Source organism: Cololabis saira, chromosome 15, assembly GCF_033807715.1.
Source record: "Cololabis saira isolate AMF1-May2022 chromosome 15, fColSai1.1, whole genome shotgun sequence".
Taxonomy (NCBI): Eukaryota; Metazoa; Chordata; class Actinopteri; order Beloniformes; family Belonidae; genus Cololabis; species Cololabis saira.
The window spans coordinates 8,500,709-8,528,353 of NC_084601.1; the positions used below are offsets into that span (position 1 = coordinate 8,500,709).

Genomic DNA, 27,645 nt, shown 5'->3' on the forward strand with positions numbered 1-27,645 from the left:
AACAGATGCTCGGTGGGGGTTCTAGTAGCAGCTCCATCTGTGGCTCTGAGACCTAAGAAAGCCTGACTGAAGCGAGGCACTCCTGTTGGATTTTCACCTCTAGAGTGGCCTGTGCAGAGCCTGATCAAAAGACACCAAGCATACCATTCAGCTGTTTCAGCTGTGTCATGACCACAAAGCAACAGGAGGTGAAGGCAAGAGCAACAACGGGTTTATTAAGATGAACTAACCCTAGCTGGGCTTCTGTCAATGCCTCTGATGCCCTTTTAAACTAGGTGTTGCACAAGATTGACAGAAATATCAAAAACAGAACATCTCCTGCGAATGGGCTCCGGGATATTACATACTGTGTACATACACGTTTATATATATGTGTATATGCTGTACATTGTGTTTATTTCACTGCACAAGCACTTCCAGTTAGATGCTAACTGCATTCTGTTGCCCTGTACTTTAACATGTGCAATGATAATAAAGTTGAATCTAATCTAATATTACACATGCTAATCACATGCCTGCTGGTTCTGCCTCTCGAGAGAAAACATGGCTCGTAAACTTGGAAGGTTTTCGTCCCGTGGTTAAAGCAGTTAGTTTTGTTTGTGTTTTCCTCCTTAAGGTACTTTTGTTTGGGTCAGTAACTGCAACTCTGCGTAACACATCCTTGGCTTCCATGGCGATGACTCCACAGTCAACTTCATTCCCACTACAAACAAGCTCGATGCTTTTTCATGGTGAAACAGCGTGTGAAAAGTTTGTTTTTGTATGGCAATAGTTACTTGTGTTTTTGTCATGGCAGCAACAGGTGAGGATCTCACTAGAACTCAGCGCAGGATTGGGAACAGAGAGGAGAAAACAAGGAGATAAGAAAGGAACCCTGATATTTGGCGAGGAAAGGAAAGGGAGATAGAAAGTGCTGGCCAGACAGGGAAATAAAGAGAATCAGAGCTGAGGAGAAAGATGAGGTATGCTGTCCTCCCGGGGTCATAAAGGTTCTGAATGGGGCTAGAGGCTTAATGGGATGGAGAAACGTTGTGATTGGCTCATTACTGTGATGGAGCACATTGGTCCTTGCAAGCTCTGTTTTTCTACGCACCACTACACCGTGAACGACAGATGTGTGTAAATGAGAATGCATACGCGACTGCAGTTAAAGTCAAACACCTGCCTGCAGTATACCTGCACTCCAAACTCTCTCATGACTCCCTCGTGTCTCTCTCATGACTCTCTCATACTCTCTCATGTCTCTCTTATGACACTGATGACTCTCTCATGTCTCTCTCATGACACTGATCATTCTCTCATGTCTCTCTCATGACACTGATCATTCTCTCATGACTCTCTCATGTCTCTCTCATGACTCTCTCATGTCTCTCTTATGACTCTCTCATGTCTCTCTCATGTCTCTCTCATGTCTCTCTCATGTCTCTTATGACACTGATGATTCTCTCATGACTCTCGTGTCTCTCTCATGACTCTCTCATGACTCTCGTGTCTCTCTCATGACTCTCTCATGTCTCTCTTATGACACTGATGATTCTCTCATGACTCTCTCGTGTCTCTCTCATGACTCTCTCATGACTCTCTTATGACACTGATCATTCTCTCATGACTCTCTCATGTCTCTCTTATGACACTGATGATTCTCTCATGACTCTCTCGTGTCTCTCTCATGACTCTCTCATGACTCTCTTATGACACTGATCATTCTCTCATGACTCTCTCATGTCTCTCTTATGACTCTGTGATGATTCTCTCATGACTCTCTTGTGTCTCTCTCATGAATCTCCCATGACTCTCCTATGACTCATGTCTCCTTCATGACTCTCTCATGTCTCTCTTATGACTCTCTCATGACTCTCTCATGTCTCTCTTATGACTCTCTCATGTCTCTCTTATGACTCTCATGACTCTCTCATGTCTCTCTTATGACTCTCTCATGTCTCTCTTATGACTCTCATGACTCTCTCATGTCTCTCTTATGACACTGATCATTCTTTCATGTCTCTCTTATGACACTGATCATTCTCTCATGTCTCTCTTATGACACTGATCATTCTCTCATGACTCTCTCATGTCTCTCTTATGACACTGATCATTCTCTCATGACTCTCTCATGTCTCTTATGACTCTGTGATGATTCTCTCATGGCTCTCTTGTGTCTCTCTCATGACTCTCTCATGTCTCTCTTATGACACTGATCATTCTCTCATGACTCTCTTGTGTCTCTCTCATGAATCTCTCATGACTCTCCTATGACTCATGTCTCCTGCATGACTCTCTCATGTCTCTCTCATGTCTCTCTTATGACTCTCTCATGTCTCTCTTATGACTCTGTGATCATTATCTCATGACTCATGTCTCCTTCATGACTCTCTCATGTCTCCCTCATGTCTTTCATATGACTCTCTGATGCCGCTTTCATGTCTCTCTTATGACTCTCTCATGATTCTCTCATGAATCTCAGGTCTCTCTCATGACTATCTCATGAATCTCTCGTTTCTCTCTCATGACTGATGATTCTCTCATGTCTCTCTTATGACTCTGTAATGATTCTCTCATGACTCATGTTTCCTTCATGACTCTCATGTCTCTCATATGACTCTGATGCCTCTCTCGTCTCTCATGAATCTCTCGTGTCTCTCTGATGGCTCTCTCATGACTCTCTTATGACTCTGATGATTCTCTCATGTCTTGCACCCAGCTCAGAAACTAACCATAGCCATTGGTAACCAATGGTAACCATTGTTGCCGAAAGCATACATTTACATACAATACATTTAAATACGATAAATTTACAATACATTTCTCATGTGTCTCTCATGACTCTCTCATGTCTCTCTTGTGTCTCTTTCAGTTCTCTCTCATGACTCTGATGCCTCTCTTGTGTCTCTCTCAGTTCTCTCTCTTGTGTCACTCATGACTCTCTGACTCTCTCATGCCTGAGTCAGAGTCTCTATTTTGTCAACAAATGCCCAAGAAAATCTTAAAAATTTTTAAAATCAGTGTTATTCACAGAAACATCTTAAGGGATTTGCACATTTCTTACAGTTAGAGGAGTTTTTGTTAGGGTTCACTATAAACAATTAACTCATACAAATACATTTACTTTGTTTACTTTGGGAGCTACTTTCAAAAGGCCACTTGAAACTTGATGATACAAAATTAAATATCGTATGCAAACCCTGTCCTGATAAGGCATTGACATCGCTGAGCTCAGAGGCATCTCAAAGGGACTGTCACATAATGGACTTCTGCTGTCGCCAGATGAATCACTTTTCCAGATCTCTTTTTTTGGAAGAAGTGGGCAGCTAGTGCTCCGGATCAAATATTCAGACCGTCCAGCAGCAGCAGGGTCTATGATGGTGAAGGTGCACTTGGCAAAGGTCCTTTACACTTCAGCAGAGATTTTAGTGCGATGTAAATGGTTTCCAGGACACATCTTTTGCTGAAATGCAATGAAAATGTGAAAATAATGACTATGCTATTGTATACCTTGTGTTTACTGAAGGAATGTGATAAAATAAGGCTTCACTGCTCAGCATCGTTGCTTCCAGAAAGGCTCTTATGTTGTGGGCAGCAATGCCTATCAAAGTGTTAATAAAAAGAGCTTTTTCTTTGTGGAACTTGTTACAAACTTTTAGTACGAAAAATAACTGAATTTGGGAAAAGAAAACATGACATATATTCTTTACGTACAGTCTGCAGTGATGGAAAAGTGAAAGTAAATAAATTAGTTTTTTTTCGTGTGTTATTTTGTTTCGCTGCTTGCGTTTCCCGTAATGTTGCAATGTTGTCTCTGGTTTGAATTTGTGGTCACCGTCTTCTGCAGAGAGAAAGCCCATTCTCTCTCGTCTGTTCTGTCGTTTCATGACCGTCTTGGTCGTTAAAAATGGAACAAAGTGAAGCTTTCTTTATTTTTTTATATTAAGACTGTAATTTAATTTGTGCTGTATGTCTATATAGCATATCTGACTAAAGCTTGAAACTTGACACCTCAAAGCTTCTTTATCATTGTATATTTTAACTTTCAGAGGCTAATGTTTGTCGTTTTCTGTCTTCGCAGCGTCGCAGAGGTAGTGGGGTTTTCTGCGCAAACTGTCTGACGACAAAGACGTCACTGTGGAGGAAAAACGCTAATGGAGGCTACGTCTGCAACGCATGTGGTTTATACCAAAAACTACATTCGGTAAGTCAAATAGGTGATGCAATCACACCAGAGGAGCGTCGCACCACTGCCAAAGACGATGCATCTTGGCTCCATAACATACTGTATCTTCTCCCGGACCAGGCGAAAAGTCAAACTTCTGAAATGCTCATGAAAATGGCGTATTTACTACGTTATGTATGTGTGACTTTTCAAAGAAAATTCCACTCCGATCCAAATCAGTTTAATGTTCTGTAATTCACTTTTATTCCAATAGAATCCACATTTAAAGTCCACTTCACAACAACGCCTGGCTAAGGAACAGAATCTTGCAGCGAATATTCACATTGGTGCCCTCCAGTCCCCCTATCCTTTATTTTTACTTTAATACCTTATTGTGATAAAGTGTGCACTAACAATAGACCAGACATCAGAGATTACAGGACAAACATCTGAGCAACAAACCGGTGAAAACAACAAGAAACAGCAAATATGTTGATATACACATGCATATACATGCACATACACACACATACATGCATAAATATCTATAACACCATCCCAGTCACATTCAATGGGGCCGTCTCAGATGACGGGAAAGACGTCCCCACAAACACAAAAACATGCCTGCGTCCCAAATTCCATCCTTCCACCCTAATGAGTTGCAAAAACAGTATGTGAGATTTTTTAGTGCATCCGAAACATTAGTATGTGCACAATAGTATGCTCTATCCATACTCATTCCGGAGAAATGTATAGTATGGAGTGATGGACACTAGCTAAGCAGAAACTTCCCACAATGCAATGCAGCGGCGTTTGGTTGCCACCACCATCACACTACAATTCAAATGTGAGTAATTAGGTGTGATTTCGCTTTGGTTTCCATAAGAAGTTTACTAATGAGAGAAAGGAAAATGTAATTTTCTTTCAGCCAGGATAAACAGGAAAGAGCGGAGCAGTGCTGCTACTGCTGCTGTGGCAGGAGTTGTTACCACGGTAACAACTCCCCCTCCCAACGGCAGGAAGTGCCGTGTGGCTCTGAGTAGTACGTCCAAATTAATACTGATATTTAGGCAAGGCAAGGCAAATTTATTTATATAGCACAATTCAACACAAGGTAATTAAAGGTGCTTTACATTGACATTAAAAGCGGCAAGACATAATAACAAATAGGTAAGAATAAGAAAAGAAGTAAAATAATTAAAAAAAAAGAAAAAAAATAAGGGCAGTAGAATACAGCAGGTTTAATTTAAGAGTACACTTCAGTAAACAGTAATGTTTTTAACCCTGATTTAAAGGATCTACAGTTGGAGCAGACCTCAGGTCTACAGGAAGTTTGTTCCACCGTTGAGGAGCAGAATAACTGAACGCTGCCTCACCTTGCTTGGTTCTGGTTCTTGGGACACACAACAAACCAGATCCAGAAGACCTAAGGGGTCTGGGAGCTTCATAGGGAACTTATTCAAATTTACTCAAAAGTGTGCCGAACTTAAGTATACTTTTTGAGTATATACTGTTTAGTATGGCATTTCGGACGCACCGTATGAGTCTGCCTATGAGGATAAAAAGAGAAGCATGCTAGTTACAATAATGACACAAGAATAGTAAAGAGAACAGAGTGAGAACAGAGCCCAGTGCATCATGGGATGTTCTCCAGCAGCTTCAGTAAAACAGGCTTCAGGGCCCCCAGGGCCCATATATAAGATTTATCAAAAAGGAAAGTTTAAAGCTGCTCTTAAAGGTAGAGAGGATGTCTGCATCCCAAACACAAGCTGGGAGCAGGTTGCACGCCAGCGGCCCGATAACCAAGAGGTCTGCTCAACCATCCACGCATCATCTCAAATTGAATTTGGTTCCCCATGAATATTGATTGATTAATTCAATCATTTCTTCATTCATGCACTCACTCCCTCACCTGTGAGCCAGGACGGTCACTTCAGTGGAATCTTGATCCCTACTTTCTAAAGGTGATTCAGATAAAAATCTTTCATAGTTTCACGTATTAAATATTTCATTCCTTAATACAATATCTGGCTGCTTTGAGAGATGCTTTGTAAAATGACATTTTACTTTAATATGTTTTAGCAAAAATACAATTAAATGTTTTAGATCTGAGAGCAGAGGCAATTCCTCGGCTCGTACGACACCAAACTTAACATTTCAGGAAAACCTTTCTCTTCAACGCTGTAATGGCACCAAATTAATTTTCAAAACCCATTAAAATAGAGAGGGGATTAAAAGTGGGTGAAATAACGCCCTCCGAGATGAAACTGGTGAAGGTCTTGTACATCCTGGGTCTCATAAAGGCTGCGGTGGTCTAATTTTTACAGCCTGTTATGTTTATTTAGTTCGTTCATAGGGTGACCACTAATTATAATTATTCTTGTGGAGCCAATTAACAAAAGATGTAAAAAAGAGTTTCTGCTGCAGTCTAATTGTGGTTATCTGTTCTCTGGATCCCAGCGTGGGTGCTGGGAGCTGCAGAGGAAGTCAGAGATGCAGGCAGAGCTCCACGGAGCGAGAAATATGATGAAATGAATCAAGTTTAATATCAAGGCCCAGGGAAAGTTAAAGGAAATATCATATTTAATTAGACTGCATGAAGTGCAGGTGCTTTAAAACCCCCGGCCTGGAATCGAGTTGACTTGAGAAGATCAAGTTTATTTATTTCAGATTTCCTCCAAGGTGTTTAACCTAATTACAAGTATCAGCAGCGTGGGCCAAGACGTAAGAGTTAGCACATTCACGGCCAGTGTTTGGTCCGTGTTACAACCCTGAGCGACGTCCTGAAGTTATCGAACGGAGCCTTAAAGACCTTTTTGAAGATGACAAGCTACTCAAGTTTATTCCTTCCTGTCCCTGTAGATGTCCTTGGTTCAACTCGTCCGTCTCATCTGCTCCTCCAAACACGTTCCAGCTCCATCTACTCTTGGCAGTCTTCACGACAACCATATTTTATATCCCATAATAAAAGTTTTATACGCTCTACACACATTATTAGAGAGGATAGCAGCTAGTAAAACACTTGAGAGTCCAAGAGGGGAAGGCAGAGTTATGAATAAAGAGGCAGGAAAAAGGTAGATGTGAAAGGAGGGAGAGAAATGAAAGCAGAAAAGACAAACAAAGGTGGAGAGAGGGGAGAAGGGAGTGAGGATAATGAAGCGGGTGGGGCACGTATGAAGAGCCAAAAAGATTAGGAGAAAATGTAGGGGAGCGTTCAAGAAGAGCAGATGGAAAGACGGATAAATAGAGGAAGAGTTATGTTTGCCGGCAGTGACTCGGCTCAGTAACATGTCGGAGCGTCGCTGAAGCCACAAAGGTGCTCGTCGCAGCTGCCTTGTTGGGTTTGAGGGGACACGGAACGATACACACAAAGAATCCTGCAGATTTGTATTTAAATCCACCGGCTTCAGCACCTACTGTATCATTACAAAACACTGCCGTGTAATAATGCAGCAAATAATGCTCAACGACCAGATACAACAGGGGATTCAGTTGCTCTCATAGCTGCAATCATCCAAACAGCTGAGGAGAAACTAGCCAGGTAAAGACGAGAAGAGCAGGATGAAGAACAGTTGCTGTCTTTTGTGTCTCCCACTAACTTCAGGAAGTTCTCCATCACGCACAGCCACAGTTACAGTGACAAAGTGATGATACATGGATGCGTGTTGGCAGTACTCGAGTTGTAAAATAAAATCAGGGGGGATGGTGGATTTTATCATATGGGGAGAGATAATTTGAGCTGATTACAAATAATATAATACATTACAAATAATAGCACTGACCAAAACACCTGCAGAAATACTGCAGGAATGACATAGCAGCAGTTAAATGCAGCCTTCTGTAAGCTTTAAATATCCACTGGGCTTACATCAAATACATCAAAACACAACAATAAAAAACACTTTTCTGAACTTATCAATATGACTCTGTCCTTCACAGGATAAGTCAAATGGATCACTGCAAAAACTCAAAATTCTAACAAGAATATATGTCTTACTTCTAGTTAAAATGTCTCATTTCAGTAAAAAAATCTCATTACACTTAAAACAAGACTCATCGCTGGAAAAAACAACAATTTTCACCTGTTTCAAGTAGATTTTCACTTAAAATAAGTAGAGAAATAAGATAAATCTTGTCCCACTGGCAGATTTTCCTACTTATTTCAAGTGAAAATTTACTTGAAACAGGTGAAAATTGTCAAATAAGTTATTTTTCTGGTGTTATTTTTCTGGTGATGACTCTAAATGTTGAAATAGCAGTAAAACCACATTCAATGATGAAATGACATAAGGGATGGAAAGGGGGGATGGCAGTTTTACAGGGGGGATGATTTTGACCTTTTTTAATTCAGGGGGGATGCCATCCCCCCTCATCCCCCCTCATCCGCCTTCATCCCCCCTCATCCCCCCTCAACTCCAGTACTGCATGTTGGTGTTCTTGTCTTCTCATCATGCACCAGGCTCCCCACGTGGTCCCGGCCTCCATCGCCATCCCACTTACAAATCAATCCAGTGTAAACTGGCTCATATCCAGATTAAAATGAACATGTGCAGTGTGTGAAGCGTGTCTCTGCTTCCTCTTCATGACTTTCCTGTTCTTCTCTTCTTCCTTTATACACCCTTTCTCCATTTCGTTTATCTTAATATCCTTGTTCATGATATCAATGGATATCAAATTGCATATGAAAACCATCACTGTGCATGTGCAGTACTAGATTATGCAGTTTTGGTTGTTTACATCAACGTGGTGAGGATTTAGTGAACATGCAGACTCCTGCAGACAGGCTGTGGGTCTGTTAGAAATGAACATGCCTCCATGCAAACAAAACGATGCTGCATCTTCCCTTTCCACCTGCTTGCACTTCATTGTAATGCAGGTGTGATGAGGGATGCCCGTTCAGTCCGACACCCCAAGGTATGCACGTTCTGAAACAAGGATGTATACACATCCACTGCAGTGCTCGGGGACTCAAGGGCATCCCAGCGTAGACGAGATCATGGACCCTCTCTACATAAATCTCTTTATTTATGCATCATCATCCCAGTGTCCCGCATTATCTCCTAACGTGTAGCCGTATATCCACAGTGGAGGAGTTTTAGAGATGCAGAAATGTAATAAATGTAAAACTTTGTACCTCCCTTCCCAGCAAATGTGTCCCCGATCATTTTGACCTTGCATTGTAAATTTAAATATATTTTAAGTGCTTTAACAACGTTGGGAAGTTCTAAAACTTGATTACAGCATGTTTTGGTGCACAGAGGACACTATTCATAATGCACATTTCTCTGTCTAATGATGACTCTGTTGAGTTTATCAAATCGGTAAAAGAAGAGAAAGCCCTTTTAGAATGGTCTGTAAGTGCTCGCTGCACGGCGGGTCAACGGTATTCTGCATCACAAATATTTCTGTGCAGCTGCAGTACTTTTCTCTCAGCCTCGATGCCTGGCTTTTATTTTATTTTTAAGTGATTTATGATAAGAAACGTGTATTAAATACACAGTTGTGCCCTTCCACTAACTTCCAGCACCGACTTCCTGGCTGTAGAAACTGGGCTCCTCTGCTCAAACTACATTTAAGGGACATGTACAGTAAGTGCACCCCCTGGTGGTTAGGGCAAGAAATGGTCGTTATGTACCCCAGATCTGGGACTGGATTGGTTGTTTCAGCCCTGACAGGTCGTTACTGAACAAATCTGAAATTGGAACTCATATAAAGTTACTTTGGTTAATGTGAGTAATCCTTTTAGTTTTTTTTTTTGTTTGTAATTTTATTTTGTCCACTATATCAGTGGTCCCCAACCCCCGGGCCGCGGCCTGGTACCGGGCCGTGGGTCATTTGGTACCGGGCCGCACAGAAAGGAAAAAATTATTTCTGTAGCCCCGACTGATGATGGATGACTCTCAAACTGATGGTTCACAATGTTTTTATTCCTTGGATGTAAATACACTGCAAACACACTGTAAGAGCTATAAAGGAATAAAATAAAATAAAATAGAGTTAGTCTTACTACATTCATATAAGTTTCATTTAACTTAAATACAGACCGACACAGCTGCTCGCTCGGTCGGTAATAACAGCTACCGTTAACCACAATACATGAGTAACCATGGCAACCAAACTTAAGCTAGACATAAATATGGCATACAATTTGCAAAGAAAACAAATCTTTATCAGCAGGTGCTTTTTGTGTCAGTTAGGAACCACTTTAACATTCCTGACACTCGTTTAGTCTTCAGGACACACTTTCTACTGCCGTTAAACTTTTACCGTTAAAGTCCGAAGTGCCGGATGTTTACAAGGTCTCGGCTAGACGCCTTCAAAATAAAAGCACTAAATATCGGTCTCCTTAATATATAACAAATAAAATAAAAGCCTGGCCCTAAAATAATGTTAATGACAAAACAAACATAAAAACACATTTATAGAAATACTCATATTAAAGGTAATTTACAATTTCCATTATTTTATTGTATTTTTTCGAAAATGATGTTTTATTATTATTATTATTATTATTATTATTATTATTATTATTATTATTATGGGCATGCCAAGTAGTGGCATGACCATATTGCAATCGTCCAGAATGGCCCAAAAGGCAATGTTGCTAGCGTTTCGCTAACATGCTAAAGTCACAAAGGTCCCACTGCGCACCAGCGGGTGTAAAGCATGACCCCGCTCTGTTGTGGAAAAAAAAAATCCCCAAAAAACGAAACACGGCCGAGAAAACCTGAAAAATGAAGGCGTTAAATTAGTATCTAGAAAGGTTTCCCTTTTCTTATTATTATTATTATTATTATTATGGGCATGCCAAGTAATGGCATGACCATATTGCAATCGTCCAGAATGGCCCAAAAGGCAATGTTGCTAACAAGCTAAAGTCGCAAAAGTCCCACTGCGCACCAGCGGGTGTACAGCATGACCCCGCTCGGATGTGGAAAAAAAAAATCCCCAAAAACTAAAACTAGGCCGGAAAAACGAGGAAAAACATGAAAATGAAGGCGATATATTAGTATCTAGAAAAGGTTTCCCTTTTCTTATTATTATTCTTATTCCGCACTTTTTTTCGTCCGTTAATACGGCCCGAACCGGAACGTGCACCCATGCATGGCATACATCGTTGGATTCGTCTCCATCATGCCTCGATGGGCATTACTTTTCTCCGTAATAGGGGTTACCGTGGCAACGCTAGTTGCCAAAAAGCAAAAAAAAAGGCGAAAATTCCCACGCTTATTGCTCGGCCGAACTTTTTCGTAGAGACATCGTTCAAACTTTCAAACACTCGTCCCGATTGGCACTAATGGTACGTACAAGCTCATTATGCCAAGTATTACAGTTTCTGTGATATTGACCTTTCATTTTTTTTTTTTTTCCATTTGAATTTGGACGCTTGTTGCTAGGCAACAGGTTATCGTAGAGACATCGTACAAATGTCCCCTGACTCGGCACGCTGTGGACTTCAACATACTCAAATTTCATGAAGCTGGGATTTAAGGAAATTTTATGTCAAAATCCAGGCCACATGGCCCCATTCATTCGGATGGGGTTTTGTACCATGGTGAAAAAAAAACCTATCCTTTAACATAGCCTGAACCGGAACATGCACCCATACATGGCATACATCGTTGGATGCGTCTCCATCATTCCTCGATGGGCATTACTTTTCTAAGTAAAAAGTGTTACCGTGGCAACGCTAGACGCCAAAAAGCAAAAAAAAAGGCAAAAATTCGGACGCTTATTGCTCGGCCGGACTTTATCGTAGAGACATCGTTGAAACTTTCAAACACTCGTCCCGATTGGCACTAACAGACCCTACAACCTCATTATGCTAATTATTACAGTTTTTGCGATATTGGCCTTTCATTTTCTTTTTTATTTCTGTTTGAATTTGGACGCTTGTTGCTAGGCAACAGGTTATCGTAGAGACATCGTACAAATGTCCCCTGACTCGGCACGCTGTGGACTTCAACATACTCAAATTTCATGAAGCTGGGATTTAAGGAAATTTTATGTCAAAATCCAGGCCACATGGCCCCATTCATTCGGATGGGGTTTTGTACCATGGTAAAAAAAAAACATATCCTTTAACATAGCCTGAACCGGAACATGCACCCATACATGGCATACATCGTTGGATGCGTCTCCATCATTCCTCGATGGGCATTACTTTTCTAAGTAAAAAGTGTTACCGTGGCAACGCTAGACGCCAAAAAGCAAAAAAAAAGGCAAAAATTCGGACGCTTATTGCTCGGCCGGACTTTATCGTAGAGACATCGTTGAAACTTTCAAACACTCGTCCCGATTGGCACTAACAGACCCTACAACCTCATTATGCTAATTATTACAGTTTTTGCGATATTGGCCTTTCATTTTCTTTTTTATTTCTGTTTGAATTTGGACGCTTGTTGCTACGCAACAGGTTATCGTAGAGACATCGTACAAATGTCCCCTGACTCGGCACGCTGTGGACTTCAACATACTCAAATTTCATGAAGCTGGGATTTAAGGAAATTTTATGTCAAAATCCAGGCCAAATGGCCCCATTCATTCGGATGGGGTTTTGTACCACGGTGAAAAAAAAAACCTATCCGTTAACATAGCCTGAACCGGAACATGCACCCATGCACGGCCTACATCGTTAGATGCGTCGCCATCTTGCCTCAATGGGCATTACTATTCTCAGTCAAAAGCGTTACCGAGGCAACGCTAGATGCCAAAAAGCGCGCCCCATTAATAACTATTGGGAGCACAGGAATGAATGAAATACAAGCGTAAAAACACCTCAAACTGACATAGAACCACCCTAAACACAACCACTGCAGCCCCAAACCAAAGCAGCAAGAGGGGACGAATGGGCGGTAGGGCATGCCCATATCAAAATTTCCAGAAATTTTCTAGTTATGGGCATGCCAAGTAATGGCATGACCATATTGCAATCGTCCAGAATGGCCCAAAGGGCAATGTTGCTAGCATTTTGCTAACAAGCTAAAGTCGCAAAAGTCCCACTGCGCACCAGCGGGTGTACAGCATGACCCCGCTCTGATGTGGAAAAAAAAAATCCCCAAAAACTAAAACACGGCCGGAAAAACGAGGAAAAACATGAAAATGAAGGCGATATATTAGTATCTAGAAAAGGTTTCCCTTTTCTTTTTATTATTATTCTTATTCCGCACTTTTTTTCGTCCGTTAATGCGGCCCGAACCGGAATGTGCACCCATGCATGGCATACATCGTTGGATGCGTCTCCATCATGCCTCGATGGGCATTACTTTTCTCCGTAATAGGGGTTACCGGGGCAACGCTAGTTGCCAAAAAGCAAAAAAAAAGGCGAAAATTCCCACGCTTATTGCTCGGCCGAACTTTGTCGTAGAGACATCGTTCAAACTTTCAAACACTCGGCCTGATTGTCCCTAAAGGTACGTACAAGCTCATTATGCCAAGTATTACAGTTTTTGTGATATTGACCTTTCTTTTTTTTTTTTTTTTCCATTTGACTTTGGACGCTTGTTGCTAGGCAACAGGTTATCGTAGAGACATGGTACAAATGTTTCCCGACTCGGCACGCTGTGGACTTCAACATACTCAAATTTCATGAAGCTGGGATTTAAGGAAATTTTATGTCAAAATCCAGGCCACATGGCCCCATTCATTCGGATGGAGTTTTTTACCATGGTGAAAAATAAACCTATCCGTTAACATAGCTTGAACCGGAACATGCACCCATACATGGCATACATCGTTGGATGCGTCTCCATGGTTCCTCGATGGGCATTACTTTTCTCAGTAAAAAGTGTTACCGTGGCAACGCTAGATGCCAAAAAGCAAAAAAAAAGGCGAAAATTCGGACGCTTATTGCTCGGCCGAACTTTATCGTAGAGACATGGTTGAAACTTTCAAACACTCGGCCCGATTCGCAGTAACGGCCCCTACAACCTCATTATGCTAATTACTACAGTTTTCGCGATATTGACCTTTCATTTTTTTTTTTTATTTCTGTTTGAATTTGGACGCTTGTTGCTAGGCAACAGGTTATCGTAGAGACATCGTACAAATGTCCCCTGACTCGGCACGCTGTGGAATTCAACATACTCAAATTTCATGAAGCTGGGATTTAAGGAAATTTTATGTCAAAATCCAGGCCAAATGGCCCCATTCATTCGGATGGGGTTTTGTACCATGGTGAAAAAAAAAACCTATCCGTTAACGTAGCCTGAACCGGAACGTGCACCCATGCACGGCATACATCGTTAGATGCGTCTCCATCTTGCCTCGATGGGCATTACTTTTCTCAGTCAAAAGCGTTACCGTGGCAACGCTAGATGCCAAAAAGCGCGCCCCATTAATAACTATTGGGAGCACAGGAATGAATGAAATACAAGCGTAAAAACAACTCAAACTGACATAGAACCACCCCGAACACAAACACTACAGCCCCAAACCAAAGCAGCGAGAGGGGACGAATGGGCGGTAGGGCATGCCCATATCAAAATTTCCAGAAATTTTCTAGTTATTATTATTCTTATTCCGCACTTTTTTTCGTCCGTTAATGCGGCCCGAACCGCAACGTGCACCCATGCATGACATACATCGTTGGATGTGTCTCCATCTTGCCTCGATGGGCATTACTTTTCTCCGTAATAGGGGTTACCGTGGCAACGCTAGTTGCCAAAAAGCAAAAAAAAAGGCAAAAATTCCCGCGCTTATTACTCGGCCGAACTTTATCGTAGAGACATCGTTCAAACTTTGAAACACTCGGCCCGATAGTCTTTAAAGGACCATACAACTTCATCATGGTAGTTATTACGGTTTTTGCGATATTTACCTTTCAATTTAAAAAAAAAATCACTTTTATTTTGGACGCTTGTTGCTAGGCAACGGTTTATCGTACAGACATCATTACAACATTGACCAACCCGGGACGCTTTGTACTGCAACATATTTTAGTCTCGTCATGCTTGCTATTACGGTTTTTGAGATATTCCACATTGTTCATTTTGATGCTAACGGAACTTCGGATGCTTGTTGCGCGGCAACGCGGTATCGCAGAGACTTGGTTCCAACGTTAAAAGACTCAGCTTCATGTGGACTACAACATACTGAGGTCGCATTACGCTGTCGTTTACAGCTTTTGAGATATTAAAGCCAAGTTGTCCCATTCTATCCTATGGGGCTTGTTACCATGGCAACAAAAACCAATGCATTTGTATGGGGGACCATGTGAATAAACAATCTGTTAATGCTGCCCGAACCGGAATGTGCACCCATGCATGGCATATATCGTTGGATGCGTCTCCATCGTGCCTCGATGGGCATTACTTTTCTCAGTCAAAAGTGTTACCGTGGCAACGCTAGATGCCATAAAGCAAAAAAAAAGGCAAAAATTCAGACGCTTATTACTCGGTCGAACTTTATCGTAGAGACATCGTTCAAACTTTCAAACACTCGGCCCGATTGGCACTAACAATGAGTACAAGCTCATTATGCCAATTATTAAAATTTTTGCGATATTGACCTTTCATTTTTTTTTTTTATTTCCATTTGACTTTGGACGCTTGTTGCTAGGCGACAGATTATCGTAGAGACATGGTACAAATGTTCCCCGACTCGGCACGCTGTGGACTTCAACATATTCAAATTTCATGAAGCTGGGATTTAAGGAAATTTTATGTCAAAATCCATGCCAAATGGCCCCATTCATTCGGATGGGATTTTTTACCACGGTGAAAAAAAAACCTATCCATTGTCATTGTCTATCATGTAGCCTGAACCGCAACGTGCACCCATGCATGGCATACATCGTTAGATGCGTCTCCATGTTGCCTCGATGGGCATTACTTTTTTCAGTCAAAAGTGTCACCGTGGGGGGCGCTAGACGCCAAAAAGCGCGCCCCATTTTTAACTATTGGGAGCACAGGAATGAATGCAATACAACCGTAAACACCTCAAATTGACATAGAACCACCCCAAACACAACCACTACAGCCCCAAACCAAAGCAGCAAGAGGGGTCGAATGGGCGGTAGGGCATGCCCATATCAAAATTTCCAGAAATTTTCTAGTTATTATTATTATTATTATTATTATTATTATTATTATTATTATTTATTATTATTAATATTATTACTATAGAGAAAATAGCACAGTTTTTAATGCTGATCTTGTCATTTTATTTAGTTTTTATCAACTACACCTTTAGATTGGGCCGTGAAAATATTTTTGACATTAAACTGGTCGGCGGTTCAGAAAAGGTTGGGGCCCACTGTACTATATATAAAAACGCCCCTATCCTCATTCCATCCCTTTATTCTTGTAAACGGGGTTCAGTAGTGGCTCATATACTGGTGACGGAGACACTTAGAACAGGTTGATGTGTTAGATTTATTGCTCCACCTTCAAAGCGACTCTTTAATGTGTGTAAACAGCCACCTATAATGTTTCATCATAATCAAGCGATGTTCCCCAGACATGTATCAGTGAGATCTGCAGCTTCATCATTGTGATAAAGTAATGACTTTGTCTTCCCTGTTCCTATTTGTTTCCCCCGCAGACACCCAGACCTCTAAACATCATCAAGCAGAACAACGGAGAACAGATCATCCGGCGGAGAACCCGAAAACGTCTCAACCCCGACTCCCTCTCCTCCGAAAACCCGGCGCCGAAGCAGCAGCGAATCAGCAGCGACGAGCGCATGAACGGGGAGGAGTCGGACCGAAGCGGCGCGTCGGTGAAGAGCCAGCAGCCGTCTCCCCGCTCGCGCTCGCCCCGCTCCACCCAAGCCTTCCTCGCCAACCAAACGCTGGAGATCCACAGACGGATGCCTCCTCTCCTCCTCCCGAGTCACCCGCCCTCGGCCGCGGTCGCCGAGGGCAACGGGGGAATCTGCGAGGGAGGAATAACGTCAAAAGTGGAGGGGGGGAAGGGAGGAGGCGGCTCAGAAAGAGGGAGTCCCATCGAAAAGTACATGCGGCCGTCCAAGCCGTCCAGTTACTCGCCTCCGGGTTCACCCATCGAAAAATACCAGTACCCTCTCTTCTCACTGCCCCTTCCTTTAACCCTCTCCCCCGACTTGACGCCCGAGTCGGATTGGCTCAGGTTCTGGACCAAGTATAAGATGGCTGCCACTTCCGGGGTTCCTGGTAGTATCAGCAACCTCAGCAGCCCCGGGAGCCTGGGAAACAACGCCCACTACATCGGTGCCATGGTGACTCCGGTGCAGCATCACCAGCAGAGCTACACGGTGCCTTACTGCCCCTCTCCCTACTCTCCCCTCCCGCCTCCTCCAGCGCCCGCTCACTACCCCTCTTCTCTGCACGCCCAGACCTCGTCCCCGTCGCCGTCGCTAGAAAACGACGCCCCGCTCGACCTCGCTATAAGACAACGAGATACGAGCGCTCTGAACGCGCACACGTCGACCAACGGCGCCGAGCGGAGACGGCAGGAGTCGCCTCTCGCCGAGAGGTTTCGAGGGAACTGGAAAAGAGAGCAAGACGAGGAGGAGAGGGCGGAGGAAGGAGGGAACCCGAGTGAAGAAACGGCGAAGGAAACCAAGGATAATTTGACAAAGTGTCAGCCGAGTGTCACCTCGAGCGGCGCGACGGCGGAAGCGGCCACGCAGGACGACCTGACCAACCGCTGCACTCACTGCGGGATCTACTTCCTGGACGAGGTCATGTACGCCCTGCACATGAGTTGCCACGGCGACAAGGGACCATACCAGTGCGGTTTCTGCCTCCACGTGTGCGCGGATCGCTACGACTTCACCACGCACATACAGAGGGGCTTACACAGGTACGCAGACGGCACGTCGCAGCAGCAGCAGCGAGCAGGTTCCACGCCAGACGGGGAAGTTTCCAACGCCGCCGCGGCGCCGGAGCACGAGTGCGGAAACGTGACGGCAGAGCAGGAAGACGGAGAGATCACAGGTGAAAGTGAGACTGTCACAGGAACTTGTCTCGACAGCCAAGCGAAGGAAAAAGCAAGCAGTGATGACAGCGGAACAGGGGATGAAAAGGAGGGGAGAGAGGAGGAGGAGGAATGCGCCGCAGCAGCAAACGAGGACACAGGAGGAAAAGTGGCATCAGACACATCAAACACTGATGTCACGCCCACCACGGAGGTCACGACTGTCGCAGAGAAGTTAGACGGGATCGCCGAGGAAAATTAGAAGCTGCGTTTGACTCCCACAAAACCTTTCAGAACATCTTATTGGAGAAATAAGCTGCACGCCTTCATGTTCCTGGAGGCGGCTCATATCTAAAATGGGCTCATCCCGGGCACTAAATGGATCTCCTCCTAATGCTGGAAGCACTCTGCTGTCAAAACAATCATGGCAGGACCCACCTGAACCGCAGCGGAGGAGCAGTTCACTTCCTCTGCTGAGCAGCCGTCACCTGACGGCTGCTCGCGGCGAGACGTCAACCCAACGCAGCTGAAATCAGCTGAAATCAGCTGAAATCAGCTCCACAAACAGCCGCTTCACCAGCTCCCCACGTCAGGGGGGGAGGCCGGACTGAAAAAGTGGCTCCGCTCCTGTTTTAGGAGGGTTCCAGGAGCTCAGCACTTGTATTGACAACAGCAGAGAAGAAAAAATAGACATAAAAACAAACCTTATTCTCCGATCCTAACCAGCCTGCTAAATCATTCATATGTCGCATTCGCAGCCAGATTTAATCTGGTTTTAGGACCGCCGTGTTCTCGCCTTCAGCAAGTCTCCACAGTCTCACGCGCTCTGTGCAAACGGATAAAAAAAAACAACCAAAAGTCTGAACTGGTTTGTTTGAAACCAGTTAGTTATGGGAAAATAAAGAAATAATGATCAGGTGGTTTCACTCGTGCCCTGTTGTCTCAGACTCTCCGAGCTCCTGGATCAATGCAAACACGGCCGCCGCTGCTCGGTGGTGACGACCCAGTGGGCTCAAACTGTATTGAAACTGCTTAGAGCCAGTTTAAACTGGTATGAACCGGTTTCACTCCGGGCTGAAGTGTTCTCCTCGTCCGTTTGGATCAAACTAAGTGACATTATTTTCTACTCTCCTCTGTGCCATGATACTAGCTTTGTGCCTGGCTGCCTGCCTAATAGAACATCATTCTATTAACCTGCTTAACATTTATATTAATAATAATAATGAGAATAATAATAATAATAGTAATAATAATAAAGATGATGACGATGGTGTTATTACAAAAATGCAATTTGCTACACTTCCTCTGTTATTTTGTAAAGTCAAACAATGCTTTTTGCAGGAAATGGTACGATAAGAATCGGTGCGGTTTTTATTTCTTTCTCTAGTTTCTCAGCTGTTAATGACATCGATTACATCGATTACAACGGCTGTCTGACAGAAACGGTACAAGAACAGAGGAGGTTGTGCACGTGTGTGTGTTTATCTGCACACGAGGATCAAAAGGTTTGTCCGTCCACGAATGATGATGTCGACATTATGAAGGCTTGCTCAGTTTCTCAGTCCTCAGGGTCACACGTGTTGCACAGCAGCCGCCGGTTCCACAGCTCGTGACACATCATCCGTTCAATGGTTTTAAGCACGTTACATGTTGTTTTACTTATGGTTTCACATATATATATATATATATATGTGTTCTTGTTGTGTTTTTATTTTGTCAATAGGTCAACATGGTTTTAGTAGGTAACCTTTTTTTTTTTTTTTTCTTAATGTCTGCATATTTTTAGGTTGCAAAGTTTTTATAGTGAGACTTAGGAACTTAGGGAGTATAGCCCTAAATGTTATCAAAAAGGATCAGCGGTGCGGTTAAGTGTAGAAACTGTCGTCAGAAGTTCTCGTCTAAAGCATTTTATCTCGCTGAGCGTTCGGTACCTCTATGTAGCATGTTAGCATCCTGCAGAATCTGTTGCCTTGTCTGTGGACGGGAACTTTTATACGTTAGACTTTGAATCGGTTTACCGTTAGTGCTCTCACTTCCATCAATCACTTTGAGTCCTTTTGAAACTTGCCTGAGGTTCCCCTGCACACACACACACACACACACACACACACACACACACACACACACACACACACACACACACACACACACACACACACACACACACAAACACACACACACCAACTCCTAAAGCCTCGCTGCCTTAGTTGCTGGAAAACAACAAAAAAGAAAAGGGACTCCTATATAGGATATCAACAAAAGATGAAAAGGAAAAAAGATGAGGAAGAAAATATTTTTCTATGCTTATCCAAAACAAACGAAAGAGAAATACTCCACAGTGCCTCATAATCTATGCTACATCCCTCAGAAATCTTTTCTTTTTAAAATCTAATATTATATCTCATTCAGCAAAATGACGTTTTACCATATATGTATTTGATCAAAATGATATGCCAGCGCTTTTCCAGGTCTAGAAACTATTGATAGAGTCGCATCCTCATGTTACGATAAGATGATGCCAGAATTGGTGCAGTTACATTTATTTTATTTTCCTTGGTTTATATTCCCTCTAAAAAAATCCTCTTAAGTTCTTAAGTTGAAGAACAAAAGGTAACATTTCATTGAAATCCCCTTTTCCGTGTAAAAAGCTTTCAGGTCAGTGTTGCGAGTGCTTAACTGGAAGTAATCCAATACTTGGTCAGGATGTAACGAGCGGAGCATCTCTGTATCTTGTCAAGTGCACGATGAACAGCACATTTTACATCCTAACTCATAAATACCTATTGACTGTAGAGTGAGCGATAACAACCGAATCAAATTCCATGTCTTGTCTGACCTGACCTGGCCAAATAAACCTGATTCTGATTCTGATAAATCAGCTCTGCTTCTGGGAAAAGCTCGGATAAATCTGCAGATTATCGGTGCAATATTAAGAAATACTTTACCTTGTAATATTATCCTGTCCATGTCACACGTGAAGGCGTCTTTGCTCCGTTTGCTACGTGGCTGATCGGTTCTGCTGGAGCCTTTTAAAAACCAACAGCGTAAACTGATGAGCACACTTGCATTTAGTGGCCACGAGTCACGACTCGTGAACGACGGCCTTGGGGAGTGAAAACCGTTTACATTTCTAAATGTAATGAAAGTAAAATGAGAAGAGCTGAGAGATGGAAGGGAGGGATGGATAGATGGAGGGATGCTGGTGGAAGAATATGTGATACCTTCATCCATTTCTACCTGTCCATCATCTTCACTTCCCTCAACCCCCCTTTTTTTTTACTAAAATGGGTCAATTGTGTGATTGTGTGACATCATAAAAGTGTCCAAGCCACATCCCTCTGCTCCTCGGAGATGTTTGATCCTTCACGAAAGCAATGTTTGGCTTTTCTGACGCTGCACTTCACCCGTTCTCCAAGATTGGCAAGAATACAAAATCAGTTCTTTTTAAGCAAGAAAGAGAACGATGTTTCTTAGATGCCGAGGTTTTGGAGATTATGGGAGGAATTTTCAAAAAGGATGAACTAGTTCTGTTCTTCTTTTTCGTTGGGAAATCTGGGTTGACGTGTCATCTCGAGGAACCAGAGATTTCTCGCCAAGGCTGGAAACAAATGCACTTCTTTTATTTTTTCACGCCACAATGATTCAGTGACTCTTGCTTTTGAAGGAAACCCTATTTTTACTGTTAAAACTAAAAACAGCCTTGATAATGAAACTTCATTCACGCACATTTTCCATCACGTAAATGCCCTGCAGAATCCTGCGCCATCTGAATATCTTTTGTTCATTTTCTCCACGATGCGTCTGAGGAACTTTCCTAAAACTGAACCAGACATTCGTGTCAATAAGGATCTCGGGAGAAACTCTTCACTTTGGGATTCTGCTAACGGTTATGCAATTATACGCTTAGAAATCAGGTTCTGTGGGACACGCGCGTGGCATGGCCTTGTTTTACTTCAGCGATGACTATGTTTTAGGTTTGATGGCATTTCAAATCAGCGTTTACATTGGGAGGCCTTAACAAGTGTTTATTTGTCTTTGTCAGAATGTGTTATAGAAAATGATGCCGATGCTTGCACTCCATTTATTATGTTCGTATTGCCAAGGAAGGGACAGCACACACACACACACACACACACACACACACACACACACACACACACACACGTGCCGTGGTACGAAGTGAGAGTGCATTTCGGAGCGTACAGTATTAATCAAGGCCAGTTTAATTTTGGCTGGACACACACACACACACACACACACAGAGTAAATATGTACGTTAAATCAGTATGTCTTCGTAGAAATATGTCTCTGTTCAGTTGAACAGCTTTTATAGAAAAGAAATGGGATTTTTTTTTCTCTTTTTTTTTTTAAAGATTATGTTCTTGTATTTTATTCTGCTCCCTTTCTGTATGTTATTGTTTTAGGTTTTATTTCATGCAAGTGATATTTCAACAACATATCTTGACAGCCAAGAAAAGTTTGTTACACAGCTAAACTTGAAGAATAATAATGATGATGATGATAATTAATAAAAGTAATAACAAACATTCTCAAAATGGATCGTGTGTGATTTAATTAGAAACAGCAAGCGGGCGATCGTTCACAGAATCCAACAGGTTCTGGTCCCGGATCAGACGGGGACGTTGAGAGAGACGGCTGCTGATTGAAGAGATGCACACGGCGTTTACATTTACTTCACTGCAAAAACTCAAAATCTTAACAAGAATATTTGTCTTATTTCTAGTTAAAATGTCTCATTCAAAAAGTCAGTCAAAAAATCTCATTACACTTAAAACAAGACTCATCACTGGAAAAAACTACAATTTTCACCTGTTTCAAGTAGATTTTTACTTAAAATAAGTAGAAAAATCTGCCAGTGGAACAAGATTTTTTTGCTTTTAATGAGAAGATAAATTTTGTTCCACTGGCAGATTTTTCTACTTATTTCAAGTGAAGATTTACTTGAAACAGGTGAAAATTGTCAAATATCAAGTTATTTTTCTGGAAATGACTTGATTTAAGTGTAATGAGATTTTTTGACTAAAAATTTGACATTTTAACTAGAAATAAGACAAATATTCCTGGTAAGATTTAGAGTTTTTGCAGGGTTCCTGCTGTGCGAGGTCTTGATCAGCTTCTCTCTAGATCAGCCCAGAGACTGCTCTTGTGATGAACGTTGCTTTATATTCACTTTCCTTCTTTCTTATTGACAATATGGTGAAAGTATGATCCAGTTTTTCCAACAAGAAGGTTCCAGTGTGCAGTGATGATTTTTAATCCCTCCCTAATAAGGCCCTATTTTTGACATTCCCCGCTCAAATCTGACACAACTAAATCTCAAAAACTACAAGCTGCATGTGAATAAATGTTGCATGCAAAGATAACAGCTTTAGGTTTGTGTGAACCGTAACCGAGCTTTATTAAAGACTGCATCTTCAGCAGCTCCTTCACCCATCTGGGTGACAGAAACCACAGCAAATAACCCTCAACGAGCCGTTCACACGTCTGCCACTTACGGAAATATCTCATCAAAACGAGGTTTGTTGAGACGATGGCTCGGCTCTGGCTGTGGTTCTGCCAGGAACAGTTGTGGTCGGAGGCATCAAAAATGCTCTTCACATAGGCTTGGAATTACACGTTCTGAGTTTTTCAGTGGAATATGGTTGATGATAGCAAAACATCAAAGATGAGACTCATTCACAGCTGACTCCCGTTTGACCGCCGGCTCACTGAGTTTTAGTTGAACTGATCCCTGCAGAGTCCCGGCTTTAACAGGCGCGTGTTCTCAGCATCACCAGCTGCTCTGTTCATCTCTTTTTACAGTGTGATCACTGCAGACTCGATGTTGTATGTTGTTCAAGTGGGTTTTTATGTTACTGGGCTTAAAGGTGAGTGTTTGTCCTTTCATTTAGTGTGGTGTGTATGTACTGGATCATGCTTTATACGGGAGAGAATGGGTTGAATGTTCTCTGCATCATCTGCCTTTGGAACCAGGGGCCCTTTTTAGCAACAGGTTAATACGTTTGTTGAAAAAAAAAAATCAAATCAAAGCACTGTCTGTCCAGCTTTCCCTTTAAAGGGGACCTATTATGAAAAACACATTGTTTCTTGCTTTATCATATGTAAAGTGGTCTCCCCTCAGCCTGCCAACTCAGAGAAGGAGGAAAGCAACCAAATTCTGCAGTGTCTGTACAGCCGCCCGGATGAGAATCCAGTCTGATGTGACTTCTACGAGCCGTTCAGATTCTGAGGTTCAGAGGTTTGGCCTCCGATGCGTGAAACCACGCCCACAACTATAAAACCGTGTAACTGCATACGAGCGTCCGACTATCGCGTAGCACTGCGTGACATCGGACCCTCTCTGTCCATCTCCCTCCAGCAGCTTCCACTTTATTGAGGTTTTTGTAGTGAAATGAGGAGGTATCATAGAGATAACTTCTCATTTCAACTAACTGGATCAGCCGTTCCTCATCCATGACTGTTTCCTACAGCGCTTTCAACCGGCTTTCAACGCGAGCGACAGGAAGAAAATAGAAGCAGGGTGTCCGACAAATGTTCAGCTCAAAACGGCGCATCGCTGCATCGCTGTGGCCAGACAGTCCAATAGAAAATAAAGCAATGGAATTGATTTTGTCGCTGACGCTCGCTCACATGGCATGCAGGACACGGTGTAAAGGCTGATTTTTGGTTCCGCGTTACACCAACGCAGAGCCTACAGCGTAGGGTACACAGCGATTTAACGCAGAACCGTAATTCAGGCTTAACTCCGCCGGCCGGAGCTTACGCCATTTTTTCGTAGCAGTTTATCGCGTCATTCAGGCAGCCAATCAGCACAGAGCCTCATTATCATAGCCCCACCCACTCAGAATCCTGCATAGAGAATGAGGTTAGAAACGGTAAAGATAAAGACATGGCCCAGAGGCTGAATTTCTAATTTATATAGAAAAAACAATCAAAAGCTTGTTTTTTAGACATTCAAGGCCTGTTTAAAATAGACATTTCATGCCATAATAGGTCCCGTTTAAGGCATCGGCTCAGCAGGGGCCTCATGTTCGTATGGATTTGGAATAGGCTTTTTCATCGGCTGCCCCTCCTGACACTGCTGTCCCGTTTATCCAGGCTCCGAGAGAAAACTGATTCATGACCCTTCAGTTTAGTCAAAGTCGGCCCTATCCGGCGCGGTTCTATATGCCCCTCCATCGGCGATTTACATACGCTTACAAAAGACATGGAATAGGTTGTTTTTACATTTGTCTTTAATTTATAAGATAACTTGTCACCAAATTTACCTGCTTGATAAATTACAAATAAATGCAAAAAGATCTGAAATACAATATAAATACCCCTACCACAAAATAAAAAAATGGTAAATAAGTGTATAAATAATAATAGTAATACATTATAATCGCAACAATCAACATCAAACATTAAATTTAAATAACCACACAGTTTGGACACAATAAATATAAATAAGCGTGTAGCACCCTATAATGTAATATTTTCCTGAAAATGTAATAACGCCTGAAAATGTAATAAAATTTGCACTTAACTCAATCGAAAATGTAATTAAACTCAATAATGTAATAACTTCACCAATAATGTAATAAAATATCCTGACTGATATTGTAATAACATTTTTACCGATAATGTAATACCTTATTACGTTATTGGGAATTTATTACATTTTCAGGTGGGTCTTTTTTTTCTTTCCCAAACTTATAATGTACAATGACAAATAATATAATATATATGTTCATTTTCAGTCCAGAGTTCTACATTTTGTGTTTTAAGTATCTAAGAATGTTATATACGCTGGATTTGAAACAACTGAATGACTATTGGGTTAAGTTGCAGACTTTGAGTACCAATGTAATAAATTCCCAATAATGTAATAAGGTATTACATTACCGTTAAAAATGTTATTACAATATCATACAGGGTATTTTATTACATTATTGGTGAAGTTATTACATTATTGGGTTTTATTACATTTTCGATTGAGTTAAGTGCAAATGTTAATACATTTTCAGGAAATTATTACATTTACAATTAGGGTGCTACAAAGCTACATTTACACTATGCCATAAAAATAACAAGAGCAATAGAAAAATACATGTTCAAGTTTATTTATAAAGCACTTTAAAAACAACAGCAGCTGACCAAAGTGCTGGAAAAGTGAAAGGAAAATAAAAACAAGACACGACAATGTAAAACATAAAACACATAAATAAAATAAAACAATCATGGCAAGTGAAATGCTACTGAGTAAAAATGAGTTTTAAGATGAGATTTAAAAAGTTCCAGAGTTTGGGACCAGTTTCTGCAAAGGCCCGTCACCCCTGCTCTTCAGCCTGGAGGGAGAAACTATTCAGCTGACCTAAGAGCAGAGAAGGTCTATGGACATTTAAAAGACCTGAGATAGAAGAAAGTGGCCCTATGATAAAAAAAAAAAAATGAATGGATAAAATAAATCACATTGTTTGGACCCTCTGACCTAAACTTGGAGCATTAAGTAAATATTTCAAAACACAAAACATCAAATTCTAGTATTACCATCTTGATTCATGCAGTGTTTGAGAGACGCCCGGGAGGAGCTCTCGGGTCAGATCGTGAGATTCACCAAAAATAAGTTCTGAGCAACAGTTGTTCAGCATGTCAGATATCAGTGAACAGCAATTATAGGTTAAATAATACTCATTGAAGTGAAGTAACTGGGGATTCTGATCCAAGAAAAGAAACGAGGCCGCATTAACTTTTTCTTTTTTTTTTCTCATCTCGTTTTGTATTAAATGTCCTATTATAATCTGTATTGGCAACTTAATCAGGAGCTCATTTCTGTCCGATGCGCACCTCACGGAAATCGTTTGAGAACCTGTTTTAATACTCCTGCTACTCTCCTCTGGGTCAGGAACTTTGGCAAACTTAATCACTGCTGCAGAGTCTCCGTCTGAAGACAAAAGCATCGCCTCTTTTGTCTATATTATGATTAGCATTATCAGTTTATATTTGTGCTTATCAAATAGACATTGATCAGAGTTGATTAACTTTCCCTTTAATTTGCAGGGAAATTATGTAGCAGCAGGATGCCATTTATATCTGTGTGTCTGTGTGTGTGTGATGAGAGCGTACAAATGTGAGATGATTAGCCACAAAGAGTCAGTTCCTGACTGGAATACTAAACACTCCTGCGTCCACCGATAGGTCGGCCCACAGACGCATGTGGCAGCACATAATTATGAATCTGCTTTGGTCGGGTCTGATTTCTGACCACCAGAGTTTTCTTTTATGAAACATTTATTGCTGTTTTCTGTCTTTTGCATCCAATTTTATATCAAATAATTGTATTCCCATCTTGGATGTTTCGTTGTGCACAAGACGCAGCATTAAGTGCACGAGTCACCTCCTCCCACACCTGTAGCCTACTCTAAATAAATAAAATCAAACTACCTCTGTGCCAGTGTCCAATAAAAAGAATCCTCTTCCTTTTTTTTCTTTTTCCTTTGGGGACCATTTCTAGGCCACGTGTTCACGATACCACAAGCAATTTCTTTCTTTTTTTTAAAATCATGGAACAAAGTTTTCTACCCGCTCTAGTAAGAT

At 41.9% G+C, this 27,645-nt stretch overlaps 1 protein-coding gene across 1 annotated transcript in view; it reads left to right on the top strand.

Annotated features, from left to right (window-relative positions):
- The window catches only part of trps1 (trichorhinophalangeal syndrome I), a 127,781-nt gene extending 105,199 nt beyond the window's left edge, over window positions 1–22,582 (top strand). The window contains exons 9-10 of the mRNA XM_061742391.1: window positions 4,064–4,186; window positions 16,691–22,582. Coding sequence (XP_061598375.1) covers window positions 4,064–4,186; window positions 16,691–18,307 — 1,740 coding nt within the window. The 3' untranslated portion in view covers window positions 18,308–22,582. The remainder of the gene's footprint in view (window positions 1–4,063; window positions 4,187–16,690) is intronic.
- Window positions 22,583–27,645: the final 5,063 nt, after the last annotated feature.